The 21,416-nt window shown below is 57.6% G+C and overlaps 1 protein-coding gene across 2 annotated transcripts in view; it reads right to left on the minus strand.

Annotated features, from left to right (window-relative positions):
• Nucleotides 1–378: 378 nt before the first annotated feature.
• The window catches only part of COL18A1 (collagen type XVIII alpha 1 chain), a 36,216-nt gene continuing 15,178 nt past the window's right edge, over nucleotides 379–21,416 (minus strand). The window contains exons 1-42 of one of the 2 annotated variants that reach the window (XM_061459579.1): nucleotides 17,051–18,711; nucleotides 12,913–13,457; nucleotides 10,036–10,119; nucleotides 9,897–9,956; nucleotides 9,624–9,741; nucleotides 9,417–9,520; nucleotides 9,309–9,335; nucleotides 9,059–9,229; nucleotides 8,937–8,963; nucleotides 8,786–8,848; nucleotides 8,616–8,702; nucleotides 8,443–8,496; nucleotides 8,214–8,363; nucleotides 8,035–8,088; nucleotides 7,827–7,871; nucleotides 6,999–7,139; nucleotides 6,843–6,914; nucleotides 6,727–6,753; nucleotides 6,587–6,631; nucleotides 6,385–6,447; nucleotides 6,010–6,045; nucleotides 5,849–5,938; nucleotides 5,740–5,769; nucleotides 5,554–5,580; nucleotides 5,381–5,443; nucleotides 5,187–5,261; nucleotides 5,060–5,095; nucleotides 4,919–4,972; nucleotides 4,620–4,694; nucleotides 4,377–4,448; nucleotides 4,158–4,200; nucleotides 4,003–4,065; nucleotides 3,881–3,924; nucleotides 3,686–3,808; nucleotides 3,447–3,591; nucleotides 3,231–3,304; nucleotides 3,011–3,139; nucleotides 2,822–2,857; nucleotides 1,900–2,172; nucleotides 1,623–1,820; nucleotides 1,252–1,367; nucleotides 379–1,172 (exon numbers count right to left, since the gene is read on the minus strand). In XM_061459579.1, the coding sequence (XP_061315563.1) occupies nucleotides 959–1,172; nucleotides 1,252–1,367; nucleotides 1,623–1,820; nucleotides 1,900–2,172; nucleotides 2,822–2,857; nucleotides 3,011–3,139; nucleotides 3,231–3,304; nucleotides 3,447–3,591; nucleotides 3,686–3,808; nucleotides 3,881–3,924; nucleotides 4,003–4,065; nucleotides 4,158–4,200; nucleotides 4,377–4,448; nucleotides 4,620–4,694; nucleotides 4,919–4,972; nucleotides 5,060–5,095; nucleotides 5,187–5,261; nucleotides 5,381–5,443; nucleotides 5,554–5,580; nucleotides 5,740–5,769; nucleotides 5,849–5,938; nucleotides 6,010–6,045; nucleotides 6,385–6,447; nucleotides 6,587–6,631; nucleotides 6,727–6,753; nucleotides 6,843–6,914; nucleotides 6,999–7,139; nucleotides 7,827–7,871; nucleotides 8,035–8,088; nucleotides 8,214–8,363; nucleotides 8,443–8,496; nucleotides 8,616–8,702; nucleotides 8,786–8,848; nucleotides 8,937–8,963; nucleotides 9,059–9,229; nucleotides 9,309–9,335; nucleotides 9,417–9,520; nucleotides 9,624–9,741; nucleotides 9,897–9,956; nucleotides 10,036–10,119; nucleotides 12,913–13,457; nucleotides 17,051–18,563 (5,466 nt within the window). In that variant the 5' untranslated portion in view covers nucleotides 18,564–18,711 and the 3' untranslated portion in view covers nucleotides 379–958. Of the gene's footprint in view, nucleotides 1,173–1,251; nucleotides 1,368–1,622; nucleotides 1,821–1,899; nucleotides 2,173–2,821; nucleotides 2,858–3,010; nucleotides 3,140–3,230; nucleotides 3,305–3,446; nucleotides 3,592–3,685; nucleotides 3,809–3,880; nucleotides 3,925–4,002; nucleotides 4,066–4,157; nucleotides 4,201–4,376; nucleotides 4,449–4,619; nucleotides 4,695–4,918; nucleotides 4,973–5,059; nucleotides 5,096–5,186; nucleotides 5,262–5,380; nucleotides 5,444–5,553; nucleotides 5,581–5,739; nucleotides 5,770–5,848; nucleotides 5,939–6,009; nucleotides 6,046–6,384; nucleotides 6,448–6,586; nucleotides 6,632–6,726; nucleotides 6,754–6,842; nucleotides 6,915–6,998; nucleotides 7,140–7,826; nucleotides 7,872–8,034; nucleotides 8,089–8,213; nucleotides 8,364–8,442; nucleotides 8,497–8,615; nucleotides 8,703–8,785; nucleotides 8,849–8,936; nucleotides 8,964–9,058; nucleotides 9,230–9,308; nucleotides 9,336–9,416; nucleotides 9,521–9,623; nucleotides 9,742–9,896; nucleotides 9,957–10,035; nucleotides 10,120–12,912; nucleotides 13,458–17,050; nucleotides 18,712–21,416 lie in introns of those variants that run through there. The other variant, XM_061459587.1, reaches the window with a different exon arrangement.

A 21,416-nucleotide genomic window follows, 5' to 3' on the forward strand; every position in this document is an offset into this window, starting at 1 on the left:
GGCTTTAAATTGCATTAATGACACAAAATACAGTAGACTGTAAGAAATAGAGACCGTGTGACTCATCACACAGCTTTTATGGTAAGAAGTCCCATACAATAACAAAAAAAAGCTAGTTACAAATGGATCTCGTCTTTTTGTTCTTTAGCACCTTAGGTTTGCCCACCCCCCTTTCAAAGCAGCTTTGCTGCACCTCAGCCCTTAGCGTGCAGCAAAGCTGGTGCTGGGGAAGGGGAGGGCGATGGCAGTGCCTGCCCTCAACACTACACCTGCATGTAAACACATGCTAAGGGCACGCCTGGCCCCACATTGGGGCCACCCCATTGACCCAGTCCCCCCCTGTGCTGGTGTGGGGTGTGTGGAGGGGATGGTGCCCCCCCGCATCTGCTGGCTGGGAGGTGTAGGTGAGGATGATGATGATGTGGGACTGGGTGGGATGGTCCTTGCCTTGGTAGGATGGAGACCATCTGTGGGGAGCCCTGGCACTGCCAAGGGATGGTCCCTTGCTTGGGTGGGATGCTGGGGTTTTGGCTGGAGAAGACTCCATGGCCTCAGCATCAGGGATGGGTGAAGAAGAACCCTTCTTCTTCTTGGGTCCAACCCCAAGCTCCTGGTGAAGACAGCATGGGGCTGGGGGGACGGTCAGAGAACCCCTGTAGGCTTTCCAGGAGGACACACCACATCCCCCTGGAAAGAGCATCTGAGCAGGCTGGGGGACACAAGCTAAAGTGGTTAAATATTAGGGTTAGAAGTGGAGCCAGAGGAGGAGGAAGGCAACCTGACCCCCTGCAAACCCCTGCCAACCGAGGGTGATGACGATGATGATGATGATCTCTTTGGTCTGTGGGAGAAGCAAACCCTGCGGGGCAAGGGCATGTGGGGCCTGAGGACCACGGGGGTGCCGGGCTGGCTGAACCTTCCCTGGGGAGATGCGGGGTACCCAGGGGACAGGAGGGTATCACTTTTTGGCAGCGGTCATGAAGCTGTTCTCGATGCAGAGCACGATGAAGGTGTGTTGGCAGCTGCTGGCCTTCTGCTCCAGCAGCTTCCCGGAGCCCAGGGAGGAAGCCTGCCCAGTGGCTGTGTTCTCCTCTGTCCTCCACGTCTCACAGTAGCTCTCGGGCAAGCGCCGGCCCTTGGCATCTGAGCCATGCCAGACGCTCTTCTGGGGCCTGCAAAGGAGGAAGGTGGGGAGCTGCTGCTGCCCCACACAGTCCAGACCCCATCTCCCCTCTTTTCCCCGGCACTCACCATCCTGCGTCCCTCAGGACATCCCGGCCATCGAAGGAGAGGATGCGGGAACTGGCTCGCAGCGGAGCCCCGCTGCCTGTGAAAAGGGCTTCCCAGTTAGTGAAGAGCACTTCATCCTGGTAGGGGGATGGAGAAAGAAGGGAGAAGGGGCATCATAGGAGCATCATCGGAGCTCTGCACAATCTTCATAGCATCCCAGCCTGGTTTGGGTTGGAAGGGACCTTAAAGCCCATCCAGCTCCAGCCCCGTGCCATGAGCAGGGACACCTTCCACTAGAGTATTTCCCATCCAACCTGAATGCTCACTGCCATGCAGATAGATGGGGGTGCATGGGGGGTGCTGTTGGGAAGGGGACGGAAGCACGCACGTACCTGGAGGTTGACAATGGGCACGGTGGCACGGTCAGCCCTGCGCACGATGCTGTAGAGGTCCTGCAGGCGGGAGGACAGGAAGGCGCGGAAGGTGCCGGTCAGCCCAACCTGCCGGGCTTGTTGGAAGCACTGGAAGTCAGCCCCGCGGATGCCACGCATGCCACCGCTCAGCGGCGTGTTGAGAGCCACCAGGTGAAGCTGCCAAGAGGGGAACACATTGAGGACATGGCTTCATCAACCAAGAGCATCGCATCGCCTCGCCTCCAGCAGCACTCACAGCAGGCTGGAAGTCCTGGTGCACATGGGCAGCCACCGGGGCCGGATCCGGGCGGCGATGGATGTAGTAGCTGTTGAGGAGCTCGTGCTGGTGATGGAGCAGGGGCTGCTCGGGCAGGCGGTGCTGGTTGGCCACCACCTCGTCCCCGCGCCAGGGTCGGGCGGTAGGAGGGGGACTGTGATTGTGGAGGGGATGCAGGGGACCACGGGGCTGCAAAGCGGGCTGAGGGCCGCTGTAGTGGATGCTGGGCAGCTTGTCGTACACCTCGTTGTCCTGGAGAGGGAGGGGACATGGGGTGAGGGTGGTGATGCCCCCGGTGGGGGTGAGGATGGAGATGCAGTTGGAGGTGGAGATGGTTGGAGATGGTTGGAGATGGAAATGGGAATGGCATGGGTATGGTTGGAGCTGGGGATGGAGATGATTGGAGATAGAGATGGTTGGGAATGAATGGAGATGAAGATGATAATGGCATGGGGATGTTTGGAGCTGGGGATGGAGATGGTTGGAGATACAGATGGATGGAGATGGAGATGGGAATGGCATGAGAATGGAGGTGGAGATGGTGGGGGATGGCTGGGGATGGAGATGGCTGGGGAATGGATGGAGGTGAGAATGGCATGGAGATGGCTGGGGATGGAGATGGCTAAGGACAGAAATGGGAATGGCATGGGGATGGTTGGGGGTGAGGATAGAGATGCAGGATGGAGGTGGAGATGGTGGGGGATGGATGGAGATGGCTGGGGATGGATGGAGATGGGAATGGCATGGAGATGGTTGGGGATGGAGATGGGAATGGCATGGGGATGGTTCAAGCTGAGGATGGTGATGGTTGGAGATGGGGCTGGAGATGGTTGTAAATGGAGACAGTCAGGGATGGGATGAGGATGGGGATGAAAAATGGAGCTGGAAGACAAGCACTCACCAGAGCCGAACTGGGCATCACGGTATGCTCCTCCAGCTGCAAGGCAGAAGCACATCAAATCCCAGCTGCCCACTTTCCTCCCCACCCCCCCCCCCACCATGGACACCCCCCCCCCCCCCATAGACCTCCCCAAACCCGCCTGCAGCGCCCTGTGCTAGTGCCACCCCAACGGGTCCCACCCCAGCTCACCAGGACACGGCGGATGCCACCACGCAGGCGCACGTAGAGCTCCTGCCGGTCACTGAGGAAGATGAGGCTGCCCTCGGGCAGGTCCTGCGCGGTGCTCAGCATCGCCTGGTAAGTTGGCAGGGTGTGGAGCTGCTGGCACAGAGCACAGTGGTGGTGGTGATGGGGATCAGGGCTCGGCCGATGGATGGCAACCACCTCCCTGCCCAGAGCTCCGCCTCACCCCCAATGACATCCCACTGCTGCCTGGTGGTCCAGGGGGTCCCGGTGGTCCAGGGGGTCCAGGGATGCTCATAGCTGGTGGGGGAAGAAGGGGAGATGGAGAAAGCTGCAGCATGGGTAGGGATGCTGGGGGTGCTATGGGGAAGGTACTCACCCTGTCTATGGGGACCAGGGAAGGACGGTGGGATGCTGGGGGTGCTATGGGGAAGGTACTCACCTTGTCTATGGGGACCAGGGAAGGACGGTGGACCAGGGGGGCCAGGAGGGCCAGGAGGGCCCTGCCGCCCCTCATAGCCAATTCCAGGGGGGCCCTGCGGTCCAGGAGGCCCTGGCAGGCCAACGATGCTGTCCCCTTTGGGACCCTAGGCAGTGCGGGAGAGCATCGCTGGAGCAAAGCACCCAGGGGCGCCTCTGCCCCCGCATGCCCCCATCATCCCTGCACCATGGGGTACTCACCGGCAGCCCGGGGTAGCCCTGGGGCCCTGGGGGTCCTGGCAGCCCGGAGAGGCTGGGGCTGTAGATGGGTGTGCTGCCCGGCTCGCCCTTCTCACCCTTGGGACCTGCATCCCCCTTGTCACCCTGCAGGACGGCACAGCCTTAGGGTGGGCATTTGGGGTGCAGCCAGTACTCATAGGTGGGCAAAGGGCTTACCCGCAGGTTGGCACCGAAGTGACTGGGGTCATAGGGGAAGTGGCCTGTGGAGAAGGGAGAAGGAAAGGATGGGCATGAGCCACCCCCTGCCCACCTCTGCCCTATGGGAACTGGTCACCTACCTGGGGGTCCTGGGGGTCCGGTATCACCCTTCTCTCCCTTTTGTCCTGGGAACTGGTGGAAACCTGCATAGAGCAGCAGAGATGTCATCCCATCATTCCATCTCTAATGGAGGTACCACCCTGCTGGGGGTACCAGGAGAGAGACACCCCCTTACCAGGGAAGGCTGGCAGCACGGGATGCCCAGAGTCACTGAAGGCCTGTGGGAATGCAAAGGAAGTGGCTGCAGCATCCTCAGTGTGATTCTGATCCAGCCCCACACTGGATGCCACTGGAGCATCCTCCATCCCATCCAGCCAGGCAAGGGGCACTGGGGGGGGACCTGGTGACCACCCCTCAGCATCCCCCCCATCACCATGCCCATGTTGTTACTCACATTGCTGCTGTCATACACTATGCTGCCAGGGGCCCCGGGGGGCCCTGGGGGCCCTGGGGGTCCTGGGGGACCCTGGTGGGGAGAGAAGCTGTGTCAGGGTCCTGCAAGATGGGCTCTCCCCATAGAGGGACACCAAAGGCCATCGAGGGGCAATCAGTCCCCGAGGAAGAGAGTCATTGGACTGGGGTCCATAGGGAGCCCCTCAGTGTGTGTACCCAGGGTGGGGGGCTCAGTGATGCTCACCCTCAAGCCCATCATGCCACTGACATCTGCAGGGTCCCCCTTCTCACCCTTCAACCCATTCATTCCAGGACGTCCCTGTTGGATGAGCAGCACAAGGATGAGCATCATTCCCCTTCCAGTGTCACTTCCAGCACTATGGCCTTACCTCCAGCACCCCAGCATCATCTCCAGCACCCCAGCATCAACCTGACCCTCAGCGACATGGCAGAGATTGGGATGCAGGATGTGCAAATGGGATGGGGGGACACGGTGGAGGAGGCAATGGCCGAGGGGACAAACAAACCGGGAGCAGGTCTTACGGGTCTGCCTGGGAAGCCGATCTCTCCCTTCATCCCTGCTCGTCCCTGGGGACCCTGGAAGAAGAGAGGAGATGAGGATGCTCAGAGCAGGGACACTCCCATGGGATACAAGGAGGATGGGGATGGTTGATGGTGACTTACGGAGGGTCCTACTGGTCCTCGTAGCCCCGGTTCCCCCTGTGGATAGCGGAGTGGGAAAGGGCATCACCACTGGGCCCTCCTGCCACCCATCCCATGGGATGTGCCCCCATTCCTGCAGTGCACCCACCTTTTCTCCTTTCACCTTTGCTGTGACCACAGTCCCATCGGGGCTGATGATGACACCAGGCTCCCCCTTCTCCCCCTGTAAGAAAGGAGGAGGCACGAGGGGAGATGCAGGGATGAGGGTCTCCCCTCCCATAGCATCATCACCGGCACCCAAGCAGGATGGGGGACCAGGCAGAGGTGACCTGGAGCAGTTACCTTCAACCCTGGAATGCCCTGGGGACCAGTTGCACCCCTGTCTCCTTTTGGTCCCACCGGGCCCTGCAGTGAGGAGCACAGAGCCTGTATCAGTCCCAACCCACCAAACCCCCTTGAAAGCATCACCAAAGCTTGCTTTCACCCTGTGGTCCCCAACCCTGCCAGGGACTCACCGGGAAGCCAGCATGACCCAGTCTGCCCTGCGGAGGGAAGCAGAGATGATTAAGAGCAAATCCCTCTTCCCTCTGGGGTTGGACTAGATGGGCTTGGAAGGTGCCTAACCCTAACCCTAACCCTAATGATTCCCAAAGGAAGCAGTGCCCTCCTCCAATGGGAATGGGTGGTGGGAAAGCACCTACCTCTGGACCAGGAAAAGCCATCAAAGACTTCTGGAAAGGAAGACAAAATGGGGTTCTTCACCCTGTGATGTCTCTCGGTCTGTCCCCCCCCCCCGGAGCCCTCACTTACATCTTCATTTGAGACACCAATGACCTGCCCAGGGGGACCAGGGGGGCCAGGGGGACCAGGCTGCCCCACACCATCTTGGCCACGCTCTCCCTAGAGAAGACACAAGCCATCAGTGCCCATGCCACCAAGTGCCTGTCCCCAGTGTCCCCAGTGTCACCCACCTTCTCGCCAGGGCTGCCTCTGTCACCTTTGGGTCCCTGTAAGGAGAAGCAGGCAGGGATGAGCTTCTCACTCAGCACCTCACAGTGGAGATCCCCCTACTCCTGCCTGCACCCAGCAAAGACATTCAGGCTATCACCATCACCACCACCTCTGCCTGCAAGGACCAGGCTGGCATGTTCCCGCATGGAGATGGTGGTGGGCAGGGCAACAAGATGATGGGGACAGGATCCTAAGCACAAGGTGAGCCTGGTCTTAGAGCAGAACAGCTAAAGGCATAGATGGGGTTGGATTTTGGCTGCTGGGGATGGAGCTGCTGCAAGGGATAAAGGATGAAGTGAGGGGGCTGATGGAAAGGGGGTGCTGATGCTCCCTACCTGTGGTCCAGGGAAGCCCTCCAGGCCAGGGCGGCCATCCACACCAGGAGCACCAGCATCTCCCTGCAAGGAGATGCAGGAAAGGGTGAGACGCAGAATGGAGCATCCTCCCAGCAGGGATGGGGAGCACAGGGATGCTGCCTGATGTCCCGCAAATCCAAGTGCTCTCTCACAGCTCATCGCAATCTCCTGGCATTCCTACCTTTGGTCCTGGCAAACCAGGCTGCCCGGGGCTGCCAGCCTCCCCCTACAAGGAAAGAGGTGTCAAAGCAGGTGCATCCCCACAGGATGCATCCTGCAAGGATTGAGCTGGGTGAAGAAGGTGTTTGAGGAGCTCCTCACCTTCACCCCTGGCAGTCCTGGCACCCCCTGCAAGCAACAAGAAGGGGTCCATAAGGACTGGGTGGTGGGAAGGGACATGATGCTCTAGGGAGGAGAGGAGGGAAGCACAGAGCTACCTGTGGTCCTTCAGGTCCACGTGGTCCAGGGGAGCCACTGGCAAACAGCAGCCCCGAGCCCTCCATGTCACCCTAGGTTGGAGGGGGAGAAGGGATTGAGCCATGTCCATCCCCAGCTCCATTCCATCACCCTTCATCACTGGGGCCATCACTTACAAATCCAGCCTCGTAGCCTGGCCCTGGTGGTCCTGGGGGGCCGGGGGGTCCCGGTGGTCCACGGGGTCCCATGGGCCCAGGAAGACCAGCTAAGCCTGGTTCTCCTGGGATTCCTGCTGGTCCCATTTCTCCCTTGCTGCCCTGCAAAGGGAATAAGGAAAACAAGGTGAGAACAACCCATATGGAAACAGGCTGAGAACATTGGGGCTGTGCAGCCTGGAGAAGAGAAGCTGCTGGGAGACCTCACAGCAGCTTCCAGTGTCTGAAGGGGGCTACAAGGATGCTGGGGAGGGACTCTTCATCAGGGACTGCAGCGATAGGACAAGGGGTGATGGGATCAAACTGAAACAGGAGAAGCAGCGCATTCCCTCCCACATCCCCAGACCACCCGCTCGGACAGGACATGGATGCTCCCTGTCTGTAGAGGGGTTTTGTAGGAAGGGGCACTACTGCTCAGCATGGACATCCTTCATCGCAGCTGGCTCCAGCTCCCTTGCAATGCGCACGGTGGCCACAAGAGGCTCGTCTACACTCAGAAATGCGGTATCATGGAATCCCAGCCTGGTTTGGGTTGGAAGGGACCTTAAAGCTCATTCAGTTCCACGGACAGGGACACCTTCCACTAGAGCAGGTTGCTCCAAGCCCCTGTGTCCAACCTGGCCTTGAACACTGCCAGGGATGGGGCAGCCACAGCTTCCTTGGGGAGTGCTATGGGAGGAACCCAGATGCCAGCATCCCTCTCCCCATTCCAGTGCAAGGTGACCCCCCCCAAGCATCATGCACCTGCAGCTTGCACATGGAAGCCCCCTTAAGAAACCCCTCCAGTACCTTGGGTCCTGGTGCGCCAGGGAGGCCGAGGTCACCCACGTCACCCTGTGGAGGAGGAGGAGGAGGAAGAAGAGGGTGTGAAGATGCTGCTCAGCTCCAGCCAGGAGCGGGTTGGTGCTTCCCAACCTGGGGATGGAGGGAGCTGGGACCAGGGGTGTCTGGGAGCCCTGGTGTGTTCCCAAGGGGATATGGGGTAGGGGACACTCACCCGCTCTCCTTTGGGCCCTGGCTGCCCAGCTGCCCCATCGCTTCCAGGAGGACCCTACAAGACACCCAGGAGCTGGCTCCAACGCAGCAGAACCTCATGGGCCGGTGGGCACCACCGCAGGGCATAGTTACAGCCCCATTGCTATGGGATAGATCGCTTTGGCTACCCCTTACACCTACCACTGGTCCTGGGGGCCCGGGGATCCCATCCCTGCCTGGCAATCCTGGAGGTCCCGGCAGGTCCGTGTGGTTCATCCCAAACCGCCCTGGCTGCCCCGGCAAACCAGGAACGCCGGGTGGCCCCGGGGGACCGGGCGGCCCTCGCGGCCCCTGGAAGAGAAGGAGGGAACAAGGACTGAGCGCATCCCGGCGTTCCCGGCCGGTGGGACAAGCACTCATCCACACTCACCCGCAGGCTCTCCAGGTCACCTCCAAAGCCAGAGCCCTCCATGTCAATGAAGGTCTTGGGGAGAAGCACAAAGGTGATGTCAAGCATCACCAACCAGGGTCAGGGTACCTGTCAGCAGCATCCCATGGCACTGGGGCTTGATGCTTCCCCATCCTTATCCCATGGGCACCTACCAGCTTGTCATGCTTGGAGGAAGGCCCTGGTGGTCCTGGGGGGCCGGGTGGTCCAGGGGGTCCCCTCGGCCCCATGCCTGGCTCACCCTGACACAGAGGAGATGCCATGGTTTGCAAGCACATCCAAGGGGAAGGGGGGACGGTGTCATGTTGTGAGTGTCAGCACTCACCTTCTCCCCCTTCATACCAGGCTCCCCCGGCGTCCCAGGGAACCCCTGCGGCCCCATATCACCCTGTAAAGGTGGGGGGGGGGGGGTGGTGTCAGTGTGTGGCAAGGCAAAAGTGGGGCCAGCCCCCATCACCCTGTCACCACACACTTACTGGTTTGCCGTCCTCGCCAGGATCTCCCTAGATATGGCAGAGAGGGAAAAGGTCAGTGTGCAGGCAGATAGGGAAGTGAGGAGGGGAACAGGGGATGTTTGAGGTGTAAGGAGTTGACTCACAGGCTCTCCATCCCTGCCGGGGGCTCCATCCTTCCCTGGTGGTCCTGGGGGACCAGTGACCTGCTCCACCACCAAGCTGTCAGCATGTCGGGATAGGGTCCCAGGGGGACCAGGGTTTCCTGGTTCCCCTTTCTGGCCCTTGGAGCCAGGGTAGCCAAAGCCAGCGCTGCCCTGGGGAGGGAAATGGGGATGGACGGCACATCCTCAGGGATGTGCATGGCTTCACCCTGGCTCCTGCAGTGATGCTCACCTTAACACCAAGCTCTCCTTTCTCCCCCTGCGGGACAGCAACAAAGAGATGCAGGTATCAAATGCAGACACATCACCAGCATCCTCCATCCTCCAGCATCTCACCCACCTTTTCACCCTTCACACTACCCGGCCCCATGATGCTGCTGGTTCCCACATCCCCTTTAAGGCCATGTTCGCCCTTCTTCCCCTTGTCACCTCTGGAGCCAGTGCCTGGGGGAGGGAAAAGGGATGTGGTCGTTCTTGGGGATGGCAACCCCATCACATCCCTGCTGGCATGGCCCATGGGGGGAAAGGGAAAGCTGCTTGGCATTACCTCCCCTGGAGAGCGTCTCCTCTTCTCTGGTCCTCTCGGCTTGCTGCAGGGAGCCCCCACTGCCCCCCACAACAGGGGGAGAGGTGACGGGGATGGCAACCATTAGCCCTGGGACACCCTGTGCCAACAAGGGGACACTGAGGTGCCATTCACCTCCTGGTGCCCTCCCGAAAGTGATGGGTACCGAGACTCCATTGAGCATCTCAGGACCTCATATCTCTAAAGCCTTAGGGTCCTGCTCATTGAGCACAGCACCTATAGGCACCAACTCACCCCAACCTTCCCCAAGGGTTGGTGTCCACCTTCTGCCCCACTGCCGAAGTCGCCGGAGGCCTGCAGTAGAAGGGATGAGCCAGGAGCAGGGGGCAGCGGCCCCCCAAAGCCTGCCCTTAGATGAGCTGCAAGCACTCACCTCTTCAGCATCATCCTCTTCCTCCTCGCACTGGTGCTCGGCTGCCCGTGGGTCCCCATGTAGCTTCAGATCAACAATGACCCCCTGGAAGGAAACCATGCCAAGGGCATTCTGCACGGTGCAGAGTGCTCTGCATCCAGCATCCATCCAGCCCAGAGAGCTTCCAACCATGTAGCCTCAGTTCCCAGCACCACTGGCATGGCATGGTAAAGCCATGTGCCAGCTCCAGCACTGGAGCAGCCAGGATCCATGCTTTTACAGGGATCTTTCTGGCAGTGCTCCTTGTTTCTCCTCTCCAGAGGGCTCCCCAGCTGCAGACATCCTCTCTGCTCCAAGCAAGGGCTGCTGGCACCTCCAGTTTTGTATTTCTTAGGCTGAGCTGCACTTCATTACCATTGATTGGGGTTTTGCAAGCACTGTGTGCATCCAAGCCACTTGTTTATACAAGGAACTGACACAAATCCCTTCCTAAGGATGCTGCCCTCAGACAAACACTCATAGAATCACGGCATGATTTGGGTTGGAAGGGATCTTAAAGCTCATCCAGTTCCAACCCCTGCCACGGGCAGGGACACCTTCCACTACAGCAGGTTGCTCCAAGCCCCTGTGTCCAACCTGGCCTTGAACACTTAAAAACTCCATAATCTCTGTATTTGCATAGGGCACCCTGTGCCAGCACCTCAGCACCTTCACAGTAAAGAGCTTCTTCCTTACAACCAACCTGAACTTTCCCTGTTTCACTTTAAACCCATCACCCCTTGTTCTGTGGCTGAGCTGCCGGGGCGGGGGGGGGGGGGCAGCATCCCTGTCCCAGCTGGGATCTGGGTACCAGCCTGAACCCCATGGCTCCCACAGCAAGCAATGTCCTTGCTGCTGGGGTGGGACACGAGGATGCTGCCAGGATAGGATGTTGCCCATCCATCCGTCTGATCCCTGCAGGGAACCATGCTGGGAAGCAAGCTTGGAGAGGGCAGATAGCTCTTGCTTTCTGTCTCTTCTCTGTCTGAGACACCTACAATAACATTTGGGCTCATTTGAAAGCAAAGCATGTCACATCTGGGAGGGAGAGCTGCTCTCAGGAAACACCATGGGGTTAAGAAAACAAGAATCAGGGGCAGCTGCAGTTCAGCCAGGCTGGATGTGACATTATAACGTGAACATCCTGTAAATCTATTATAGGATAAACACCTATCATATATTATAAATATATTATGGCTATATTATGTTTCTATGTGTGTGTATATGTATATACATATATATGTGTATATATATATATATATATAAAAAACACTCCCACCAGCAAATGCCCCCCCACCCAGATTGTGACCTCCTCCAGCAGCAAACCCTGGTGACAGCAGCTCTATTCCACCCCTCTGCTCCCCACTGAGCACCAGCAGCAAGCCCAAGCTTTGATAAATGCAACACCCCAGCCTGGCCTTCCTGGTCCTGGCACTTAAAGGAGGCATTGGAAATCAGCCTGACCCAAAGCATCCCTATGAGGATGGTTCTAAAGGCACTTTGAAGTCTTTTGCTCCAGTAAAGGAAACAGCGGCACTGTAGGTGTTATCCTGCATTCAGCTGCAAACAAACCCTCCTGCCAGACCCTATTTGCAGTAACTACCACGGAATCCCAGACTGGTTTGTGTCGGAAGGGACCTTAAAGCTCATCCAGTTCCAACCAGGGGCACCTTCCACTAGAGCAGCTTGCTCCAAGCCGCATCCAAGCCTGTCTTCTGCAGGCTTTGTCCCCTCCAGGTTCCATGCCATTGGCATAAAGGCACCTTGGGAAGAAGCATGGATGCCAGAGGAGCCCCTCTCCACCTGCCTGCAGCAGCTCTTCCTCTGGCTTGAGCAAGGGCCAGGTTTTAATCAGCCTGATGCCCCATTAGTTCCACATAACGTGAGCCAGGGCGATGGGAACACCACGAGACAGTCAGATGCCAATGGGATGTCCAAGATCACGCTCCCCTCTCTGGCTGCCAGCTTCCTTCCCTTGATGGCCAGCTATTCCCCATGGGAAAACTGGGGGTGGGCAGTGGGACTGCGATGTTGCAAGCCTGGGTGGAGGTTTTCTTTCTGCTCTGGGTGGTTGCTTTGCTTTCTGAATAGTGCCAAACCATCTGGGCTGCTCCACAGCCATGACCCAGCCCTCCCAGCACGTTCAATTGCTCTTCAAGAGCAAAACGTTGCTCTTGAACCCTCAAGGGACCAACCTGATTTTCCAGTGCAAAATCAATCATTAACTGCTTCCCGGGGGAGATTTCCCTGCCATTGCATCGGTAGTTAAGATGCTGTTTAAGCTGAGCTTTTCCCTGGGAAAAGCATTGCCAGAGCCTCTGTTGCTGGGCAGACCCTGATCATCATGGGAGAAACCTGGCAGTGCAACCCTGAACTCCCCTCTCCTCAATCACTGCAGGGGATTTCCATGCATGCTGGGCATTTTTCCCACGCTTCCCATCAATCTTATCTAGAACGTAAGTCATGCCCCAATCACAGCTGAGCTATCGCCTTCTCTCAGTGCTCTCTGAAGCCTCCCTGCAGACACCACCCCAATAAAGATATGCTCCATCCAAGTGTTTTTCCCAGCTAAGAGATGCACTTTACCAGCTCCTCCACTGAAGGAGCTGGATATTTATAGCAATGGGGACATCCAAAGAGGCCCCGTATAGCAACTGCTGTAGCACAACCCCACCTCCTCCTGCTTTGCTTCTGGTAAGACCCAAGACCAAAAAGCCACCTTTGAGCCCAATCTCCAATGTCTCCTTCCTCAGGGACACACACACAGAGAGCAGCTGCTGGGCAAAGAGGTTGGTTCACATCCCTCCATCCTCACCCAGGCTTCTTGGAAATGCTCCTTAGGATGCCCTGATGCCTTACCTGGTACTTATCCGGGTCGGCCCCTCCAGCTTGAGCCACAAAGAGACCAGAGCCTTCTTCCAGCTCCATCTCATCTGGAGAGCGCTCAAAGCGGACCCTCTCATGCTCCTCACAGTCCAGGTAGAGGATAACTTCATCCTCCTCCACGCTGATGGCAAAGCGCGTCCACTGGTTGAGCAACGTGGGTACAGTGAAGTTGGCAGCCACATATGAACGTGGGGAGCCCGGCTCTGTGTAGTAGAAGATGATGTGCTGCTTGCCCGCCCACAGCTCCGACAGCTTGACACCCACATAGATGATGCTCTGCGAGGTGTCCGTGACAGCAAAGAGCACTCCAGCCCTTGGGGTGGTGGGTTGGATGTGGAACAGGAGGGAAAAGTCCCGGTAGAAAGGGCTTGGAAGGTGGTACCGCGCCACTTGGCCTGTGTTGGCATTGGGGCCGAATACATAGCCAGGGTTGTGGTCAGGGCCATTGATCTTGAGGATCTCATCTGGGGGGGGGTCTCCAATCAGCTCCAGGAGGCTAACCTCGGCCCTCAGATTCTCTGCAAGATGAAAGGAAAGGGATAGTCACAGCCAGCTCAATGGGGATGGCCAATCCCAGAAAGTTGCTTTGGGGGACCCCACTGGCCATGCCTGCCCTGCAGGTTGGGCAAGACAGCCATGCCCATCAAGATGCACTGTTTGGATGTGACTCCCTAAATGCTGCCGGCCCTCAAAACACAGATGAGAGACCTGAGATCATAGAACCATAGCATGGTTTGGGTTGGAAGGGACTTAAAGCTCATCCAGGTCCAACCCCTGCCATGGGCAGGGACACCTTCCACTAGAGCAGGGTGCTCCAAGCCCCTGTGTCCAACCTGGCCTTCAACACTGCCAGGGATGGGGCAGCCACAGCTTCTCTGGGCACCCTGTGCCAGCGCCTCAGCACCCTCACAGGGAAGAGCTTCTGCCTTATCTCCAACCTGAGCTTCCCCTGTTTCAGTTTGAACCCATCACCCCTTGTCCTATCACTACAGTCTCTGATGAAGAGTCCCTCTCTGCATCCTTGTAGCACCCTTCAGACACTGGAAGCTGCTCTGAGGTCTCCACACCGCTTCTCTTCTCCAGGCTGAACAGCCCCAATGTTCTCAGCCTGTCTCCATATGGGAGGTGCTCCAGCCCCTGCTCACCCTCATGGTCCACAAGACCAAAGGAATCTTGCCTACTGTGCAGGCAGCGGGAGGATGCTACTGGAGCACCAGGATGCTGAACAACCATTGAACTGAGGAGGAAGCATCTTGCATCCATACCAGCTCTGGGGTCACACTGATCCCTCAACATCATCCCATGACAAGCTCACAGGGTCACCCCAGCTGGGAATAAACCTGAGCAACACCCTGGGAATGAGGCTGGGGAGCCGGCGTTCCCCATCAGCTTCCCAGATGATCTCTATTTGGAGCTGGCCTCGGGAAGCTCTGCTCGGGACGGTCTCTTCCACCCGAACATCTGGCTGGGGTGAGCCTCCCATTGCTTTGGCAGCAGACACATCCTCATCGCCCACACACCGGGCGCCAGATTCCTCCTCTCCTATGTCAACCGCTGGGGCCGGTGCCAACTCAATGGGAGTGAGCAAGCCGGGTTCTCTTTAACTCCCTATTTCCCAGGAGCAAGGAAACCCAACCAGCCTGGCAATGAAACACCAGGAATTCCAGCCAAGTCAGGAGCAGGGGCTGAGGCAACTGAATGTCCTCAACTCCATCGCTGGTGTTTGACGCGAGCAATGGCAGGTATCAGAGGTGTGCTGAGCTCTGGAGGACCAGCCAGGAACCTCCATCCATGCTCAGGAGCCAGGTATTGTCCTCCAGAGCCCTTTAAAAAGCTGAGGAAGGAATGAAAACCCCCCCAAAAAGAACAACACAAAGAAATCAGCCCAGCCTTGCCCAGCCTGGAAGGAAAACACATCTCTTGGGAGGAGATGGAAACCTGGGTGCCTCTTCCAAAGCCTGCGGGTACCTGCTCGCATGGAGCATTCCCTCTGCCAAGCCCCAGTGCCAGTGCCAGCCCCAGGAGAGGGACCCAGACAGCAGCGACTTTAGAACTCTCCTGAGCCTGGTGCCCTCAATCTACCCTGTGTCCACCCTGCTCCCCCAAAGCCCCCAGTCCCTCCCAAGTTTGGCACCCCAAAACTGAGGAAACCTCCTTCCTGGTCTTGTACCAACCCTAAACCCCCTCTTGTTTGTCCTGCACCAGGATCAGGCTTCCCTATGAGGCATGGTCCAGCCTGCTCTGAGGCTCTGCATCCTGATCCCAGCATCCTTTCAAGCTCAGAGCCTATACCCAAAATGATGGGGCAAGGGAGTGGACACACAGCAAGCCCCAACCTGGTACCCATGCTTGAGACACCCCATGCTCACACACCCCACAAGCTCATCCCCACTGCCCCATCCCCAGCCACCCTACAAACACCAGGACGCAGAGATGGAGCTTATCTCCGACTGGAGGAAGCCCAATTCACAGCAGCTTTAAGGGAAGAGGAAAACAGAGCTTCCTCCCAGGGGGTCTGCAGAGGAGTAAGAGCCAGAGCTTCAGTTTCTGCAGCCAGACAAGCCTTTGTCTGCCCCTGGGGCTGGGGATGACAGGGCAGGGGGGACAGACAGATGGATGCAACAGGCTGAAAGAGGCTTTTGTTAGCGACGCGGTCCACATCCACACTGCCCTTGGCTGGGCTCTGGGATCCTCTCTCCTCTCCAAATTCATCCCCAAGCTCAAGATGGGAGCTGGGTGCCAGTGTTTCCCAAAGCAAACAGGGATGCATCTTGCCCCTGTGCAGCCAACCAAGGTGGGGCTGTGATGGGGAGGAGATTAGGGGAGACCCCTGCAAAAGCCAAGTGCCTCTTCTCAACCCCAAAGCTTTCAGGCCATGCAAAGGGTACCCAAACATTACAAACACCCTCCCCATTCCTATGGCAAAGTGGCAGCTCCCACCACAGAGCATGGAGAGCTGATGCTGCAGCAGTTTGAGGATGGGTGCCAGCATGTGGGGATGCCTCTGCCTGTAGTGACATTGCCATGTGCTCCTGTTGCCAGCAGAAAAGCCCCAGGGATGCTTCAAGCCACACTCCCAGCTCCCAAGGCATCCCAGCTCTGCCATGACTTTCCTGGCTGGGCAAAGTTGGGATGCAGGGGGCCTCAGGATCTCAAGTCACTCCATAGAGTGTATAGCAATCCCTATCCGAGCATCCCCGTCATCCCACCAAAGGCCCCCCAGGGTCAGCCATCGAACAGAGCTGCTTTGACACTGAGGGGACCATGACTGTGACCCTTGTCTTGCCTGCCCCCCATTAAATCATCCCTCTGATGGCATCTCCTTGCTCCTGGTTGGCAGCCTCAGGCCATCAGCCAACAGCATGGGGGGACCGAACACAGCTTCATTCATTGGTGGGGGGAGCAGTGAGCTCCATCCTTCCCTTCCTGCTTCCATCTCAAGCTGTGTTCTTGCTCTTACAGCCCAATTGCATTGCTCCAAGCACCAGTGTTGTGTTCCCCTAGCTCTCTTCTTTTCACCTCCTTGCTGTAGAGGCACATCTTGGTGCATGGCTGACATACAGAAGGGTCACAACCACCTCACAACCAAGCTGGAGGGGAAGCAAACCTCTCCTTCCTACCAAGCAAGGAGGGGATCAAACATTAGCCATTGGGTAGATCATTAATCCAAGGCAAAGGACTGCTCCAGGACAGGGGAGCATGAAGGCACCTTGAAGAGGGTCACCTTGAAGCCTCCTCACCACCATGGTTGGGTGGTCACCAGGATCCTGATCCTTCACCCTGCTCCCATAACAGACAGGACACAGCAAACCTGGCCCTCAGTGCCAGCACGATGCCATCAGGGAGCATCTCTTGTCCTGGCCCCCCTGGAATATTGCCTTTCAATGCATCTCATGAGGGACGGGAGGAACGAAACAGCCCGAGGGGATGGTGATGCTCAGCCTTGTGGAGGGGGACAAAATCCATTGGCATTCCTCATTTGGAGAAGCGATACTGCACTCAGCAGCATCCCATGGGGATAACGTAGAAGGACCCCCATGTACCTAAAAACCCAGAGAGAATTTAGGAAGGGGAGATGCACAAACACCCAGCCATCACCCAGCCACATTACCTGCAGAAGCATTAATAAAGACACAAGAATACCCTCCATCCTCTGCAGGCAGAGCATCACAAGGCAGAGGCAGGCGCCCACCAGCCAAGTACATCCAACACAGGTCTCTGATGGCCTCGCAGAAGCCCTGGCATGGTGGGGGGGTTATGGGGACCGAAGCAGTACACCCGGGGAGCAGGAGCAAGCAGAGGAACCACTCCAGGTAGCGATGGCACTGCGATTCAAGCAGCACTTCCCACTCATGCAAAGCTGCCCGCACTTCCACCTCTGTGCTGTGGTGCAGGTAATTTGGCAATGCGAAGTGGCTGGTGCCCAGCACGCTGCAGAAGGGGAGCTGGGTTGGGATGGGTTGGCAGTGACCGGCTGGTGGCATCAATTCAGGGAAGAAGGATGCGAGCCCTGTGCCACTATTGCTGTAGAGTCGCGCAGTGGCTGTTAGGAGATCAAACTCAAGATGACCCAAGGGACGAGCAAGAAGAGGAGGATCCACACCATTATCTGCCCTCCCATTAGGTACAGCAGAGCTCCAGCTCCCATTCACACCAGCCAGTGCCAGCCCCAGGCGGTAAGTGCTGTGCCATGGGTTCAGGGATGCAGGTGATGCTCCATGGAGCGGTGGGGCTGGATGTGTCATAGGGTCCCCAGGCAGCATTGCCTGTGCATGGGTACTGTCACCTGGAGAGGAAGGAAAAGAAGCACTACCTGCATGGGGACCTGCTGTTCTCTGTAAGGACACCCATGTCCCTGGCACTGCAGGGCCCGTCCCCAGGAGCTGTGGGTCCTCAGTGCTCCCCATACCCAAAAGATGTGGGTCCTTGGTGCTCCCCTTCCCAAACAGCTGTGGGTCCTCAGTGCTTCCCATCGCCAAGAGATGAGGGTCCTCAGTGCTCCCCATCCCAAAAAGCTGCAGGTCCTCAGTGCTCTGCATCCCAAAGAGATGCGGGTCCTCGGTGCTCCCCATCCCAAAGAGATGCGGGTCCTCGGTGCTCCCCATCCCAAAGAGATGCGGGTCCTCGGTGCTCCCCATCCCAAAGAGATGCGGGTCCTCGGTGCTCCCCATCCCAAAGAGATGCGGGTCCTTGGTGCTCCCCATCCCCAGGAGCTGTGGGTCCTCGGTGCTCCCCATCCCCAGGTCCTTGGTGGAGCTGCTGGCCGCATCCTGCTCCGGTGTAGGTGATGTGCTGTGGGGAGGAGCGATGCTCACCCGTGCCCGTGCAGTGCTCTCCACAAGCCTTGTGGCATTCCCAGTGTTTTTGGCTGCACTCCCCTCACCAATGAGTGCTGCGGTGCCCAGCTCCGGCTCCCAGTGCTGGGGGGTGGTGACATCCCTCTCCAGCTGCTCACCCCATATCCTCAGGGATGAGCTGGGAGCAGCCGTGGAGGCGAGAGGCTTCGGTGCTGCCGTTCCCTCACCGGGTGCTGCCGTGCTCCAAATCCAGTCCAGGAGGTTTGTTTGGGAAGAGGAGAAGCAGCAAGCCAGGAGGAGCAGAACCCCCAAGCAAAGTGGGGCCATTAGGAAGGGAAAATGATCCCTGTTGCTCCGGAGAGCGAAGGAAAAGGGGGAAGAGGCAGTACTGCCCCAGCCGGGATCCCGGAACACTCACATTGCTGTCTCCTCGACCCTTCAAACGGGAGTGGAGCAGCAGGAGGAGTGGCCCTGCCAAACCCTCCTCTTCAGAATGCCGGCCTCCAAATACCCGGCACAGCCTCATCTCCCGGCTGGGAACCCACCTGAGCCCCCCAAAACCTCTGTTTTGGAGCCCGGCCAGCCCTCATTCACACCCTGTTCCCTGCCCCAGCTCATGCTGCTGCCGTTGGGTTTTAACTCCTTCCCAACCAGAAGCATCCTAAATCCCATCAATGTCTCAAAACCAGGAGGTGTGAGGGATAGCAGCCTAAAGTATGCATAGATCATAGAATCCCAGCCTGGTTTGGGTTGGAAGGAACCTTAAAGCTCATCCAGTTCCAACCCCTGCCGTGGGCAGGGACACCTTCCACTAGAGCAGGCTGCTCCAAGCCCCTGTGTCCAACCTGGCCTTGAACACTGCCAGGGATGGGGCAGCCACAGCTTCTCTGGGCACCCTGTGCCAGCACCTCAGCACCCTCACAGGGAAGAACATCTTCCTTATCTCCAACCTGAACTTCCCCTGTTTCAGTTTGAATCCATCACCCCTTGTCCAATTCCTGAAGCCCAGGATGAAAATCTCCCCTGGGTGCTCTCCCATGCCTCTGAAAATTCAGTTGCTCTGATTTCCTCCTTAAGGATATCCCCCCCCCAGATCCACTCATCTGGTCCATTTCCCCCATCAGTGCTGCTCCACCACCCTGGGAAGCATCGAGTCCTTAGTGCCTTTCAGGGATGGAGTACACCCATGGACCACACACTGCTGTGACACTGGGCAAGTCACCTCCATGGCTCAAAAAGCATCCCTGAGAAGGGTCATTGATCACAGAATCAGCCAGGTTGGAAAAACCCTTTAAGCTCACCCAGTCCAACCATTCTCCAGCCCTGCCAAGACCACCACCCATGGCACTGAGGCCTCGTCTCCACGGTGTGTGAGCACTTGCAGGGACGGTGACTCCAGCCCTGCCCTGGGCAGCCTGTTCCAATGCCCGAGCACCCTGTGGGGAAGGAATTGTTCCTCATCTCCAGTGCCAAGGTGACCATTTCAGCTCCCTCTGCATGACCAGGATAGCCACAGTCTGCAGTAACATGGTCCCACCATATGGAGTGGGAAGATGGAACTATCCCGACGCTCCTCCAGATGAGACCTATTCAGGAAAAGCACTGAAGCGAATGCCCAGATGTCTGCTTTGCTTCACACAACATTTCCCACACTGCTTTTTAAGTGAAACGGGTCAGTTTTCCCCTCAAAATAGTAGCTGGTGCAGCAAGGATGCTGTTGCCAACAGGCTCGCCCCGTGACTGATGCTGTTACAGGAACACAGTGCGGAACAGCCCACGACTAATCGAGTGTGGGACATGTTCATGTCTGTGTGTCAGAGTTTCCATACAGCTCCCCCCCGATCCCAAAGCTCATCTGATCCCATCAACCTGATGAAAGGAGCCAGCCTGCCCCAGTGATGGGACCTGTTGGGACAGGACCTTGTTGCTATCACGGAATCAGCCAGGTTGGAAAAGCCCTTTAAGCTCATCCAGTCCAACCAGTCCCCAGCACTGCCAAGGCCACCACTAACCCATGGCACTGAGGCCTCGTCTCCACGGTGTGTGAGCACTTGCAGGGACGGTGACTCCAGCACTGCCCTGAGCAGCCTGTTCCAATGCCTGAGCACCCTGTGGGGAAGGAATTGTTCCTCAGCTCCATGTAAACCTGCCCTGGTGCAGCTTGAGGCCGTTTCCTCTTGTCCCGTTCCTTGTTCCTTGGGAGCAGAGCCCAGCCCCTCCTGGCTCCATCCTCCTGACAGGCAGTTGTAGGGAGCGATAAGGTCCCTCTTGAGCCTTCTCTTCTCCAGACTGAACCCCTCCAGGTCCCTCTTCCCACTCATGTGCATCCTTGGCACATGCAAGAGGGATACTGGTGACTGCTGCTCCTCTCCCACTGGTGGGGAAGACAGATGGGCAAGTTTGATGTTCCTGAACTGGAAATTCAGGAATAAGTGGGGATGCAATCCAAGCCCCCATATAGCTGCACAGCATCCCCCAGAGCCAGGGCGGGAGCATCATGAGTTCTGATGAGCTGCCTCATCTCAACCACGAGGATTCTGGCAGTGGCACCATGCTGGGGCATGCAGACACAATGCCCAGCTGGAAAACATCCCTATTTCTCCCTTCTGCTGGGATTAAGCAGCTCATGATAGTGGAGCAGAGCAAAGCAGCAACCTCCCTGCGCGCGGGGCTGCCAGCCCTCATTAAGGCAATGATCTTCGTTTCACTGCACACCTCCAGAGGAAGGGGTAACCAGAAAAGGAGGGTTGGGAGAGGGGTCTGGTGGCACTGGAGCATCCCGATGCAGTGTGCTCTGCCATTGACCAAGCACCCAGACAGGGGATGTACCAGGCTCTCTCAAACAGCAGCCATGCTGACAGAGCTGGGGATAGCCCTTATTTTACCCTCCTCAAGGCTAAAGTGCTTGGCATGCTCCAAGGGATGCTGCCACAAGCTCATTGTGACCTTGCACTTGCTTAAAACTCAAACTGGACCCTCAGTATGGTCCCAGTGCCCTCCTGATTGCATCTTCCTACTGCTGGTGCAACCTGGTCCCTTGGGAATCATAGAACCACATGTTCTATGGTAGGAAAAGCTAGGTGGGAAAAGACCTTTAAGAACATCAAGTTCAAATAGGAGGAATAAGGCTGTGCTGCTCACTGCAGGGATACCTTCCACTGGACCAGTGGAAGCTGGGTC

Source organism: Pezoporus flaviventris, unplaced genomic scaffold, assembly GCF_033815535.1.
Source record: "Pezoporus flaviventris isolate CSIRO_AGI_PZ_B2104156 unplaced genomic scaffold, CSIRO_AGI_Pfla_v1 ptg000001l, whole genome shotgun sequence".
In the NCBI taxonomy this organism is placed as follows: Eukaryota; Metazoa; Chordata; class Aves; order Psittaciformes; family Psittacidae; genus Pezoporus; species Pezoporus flaviventris.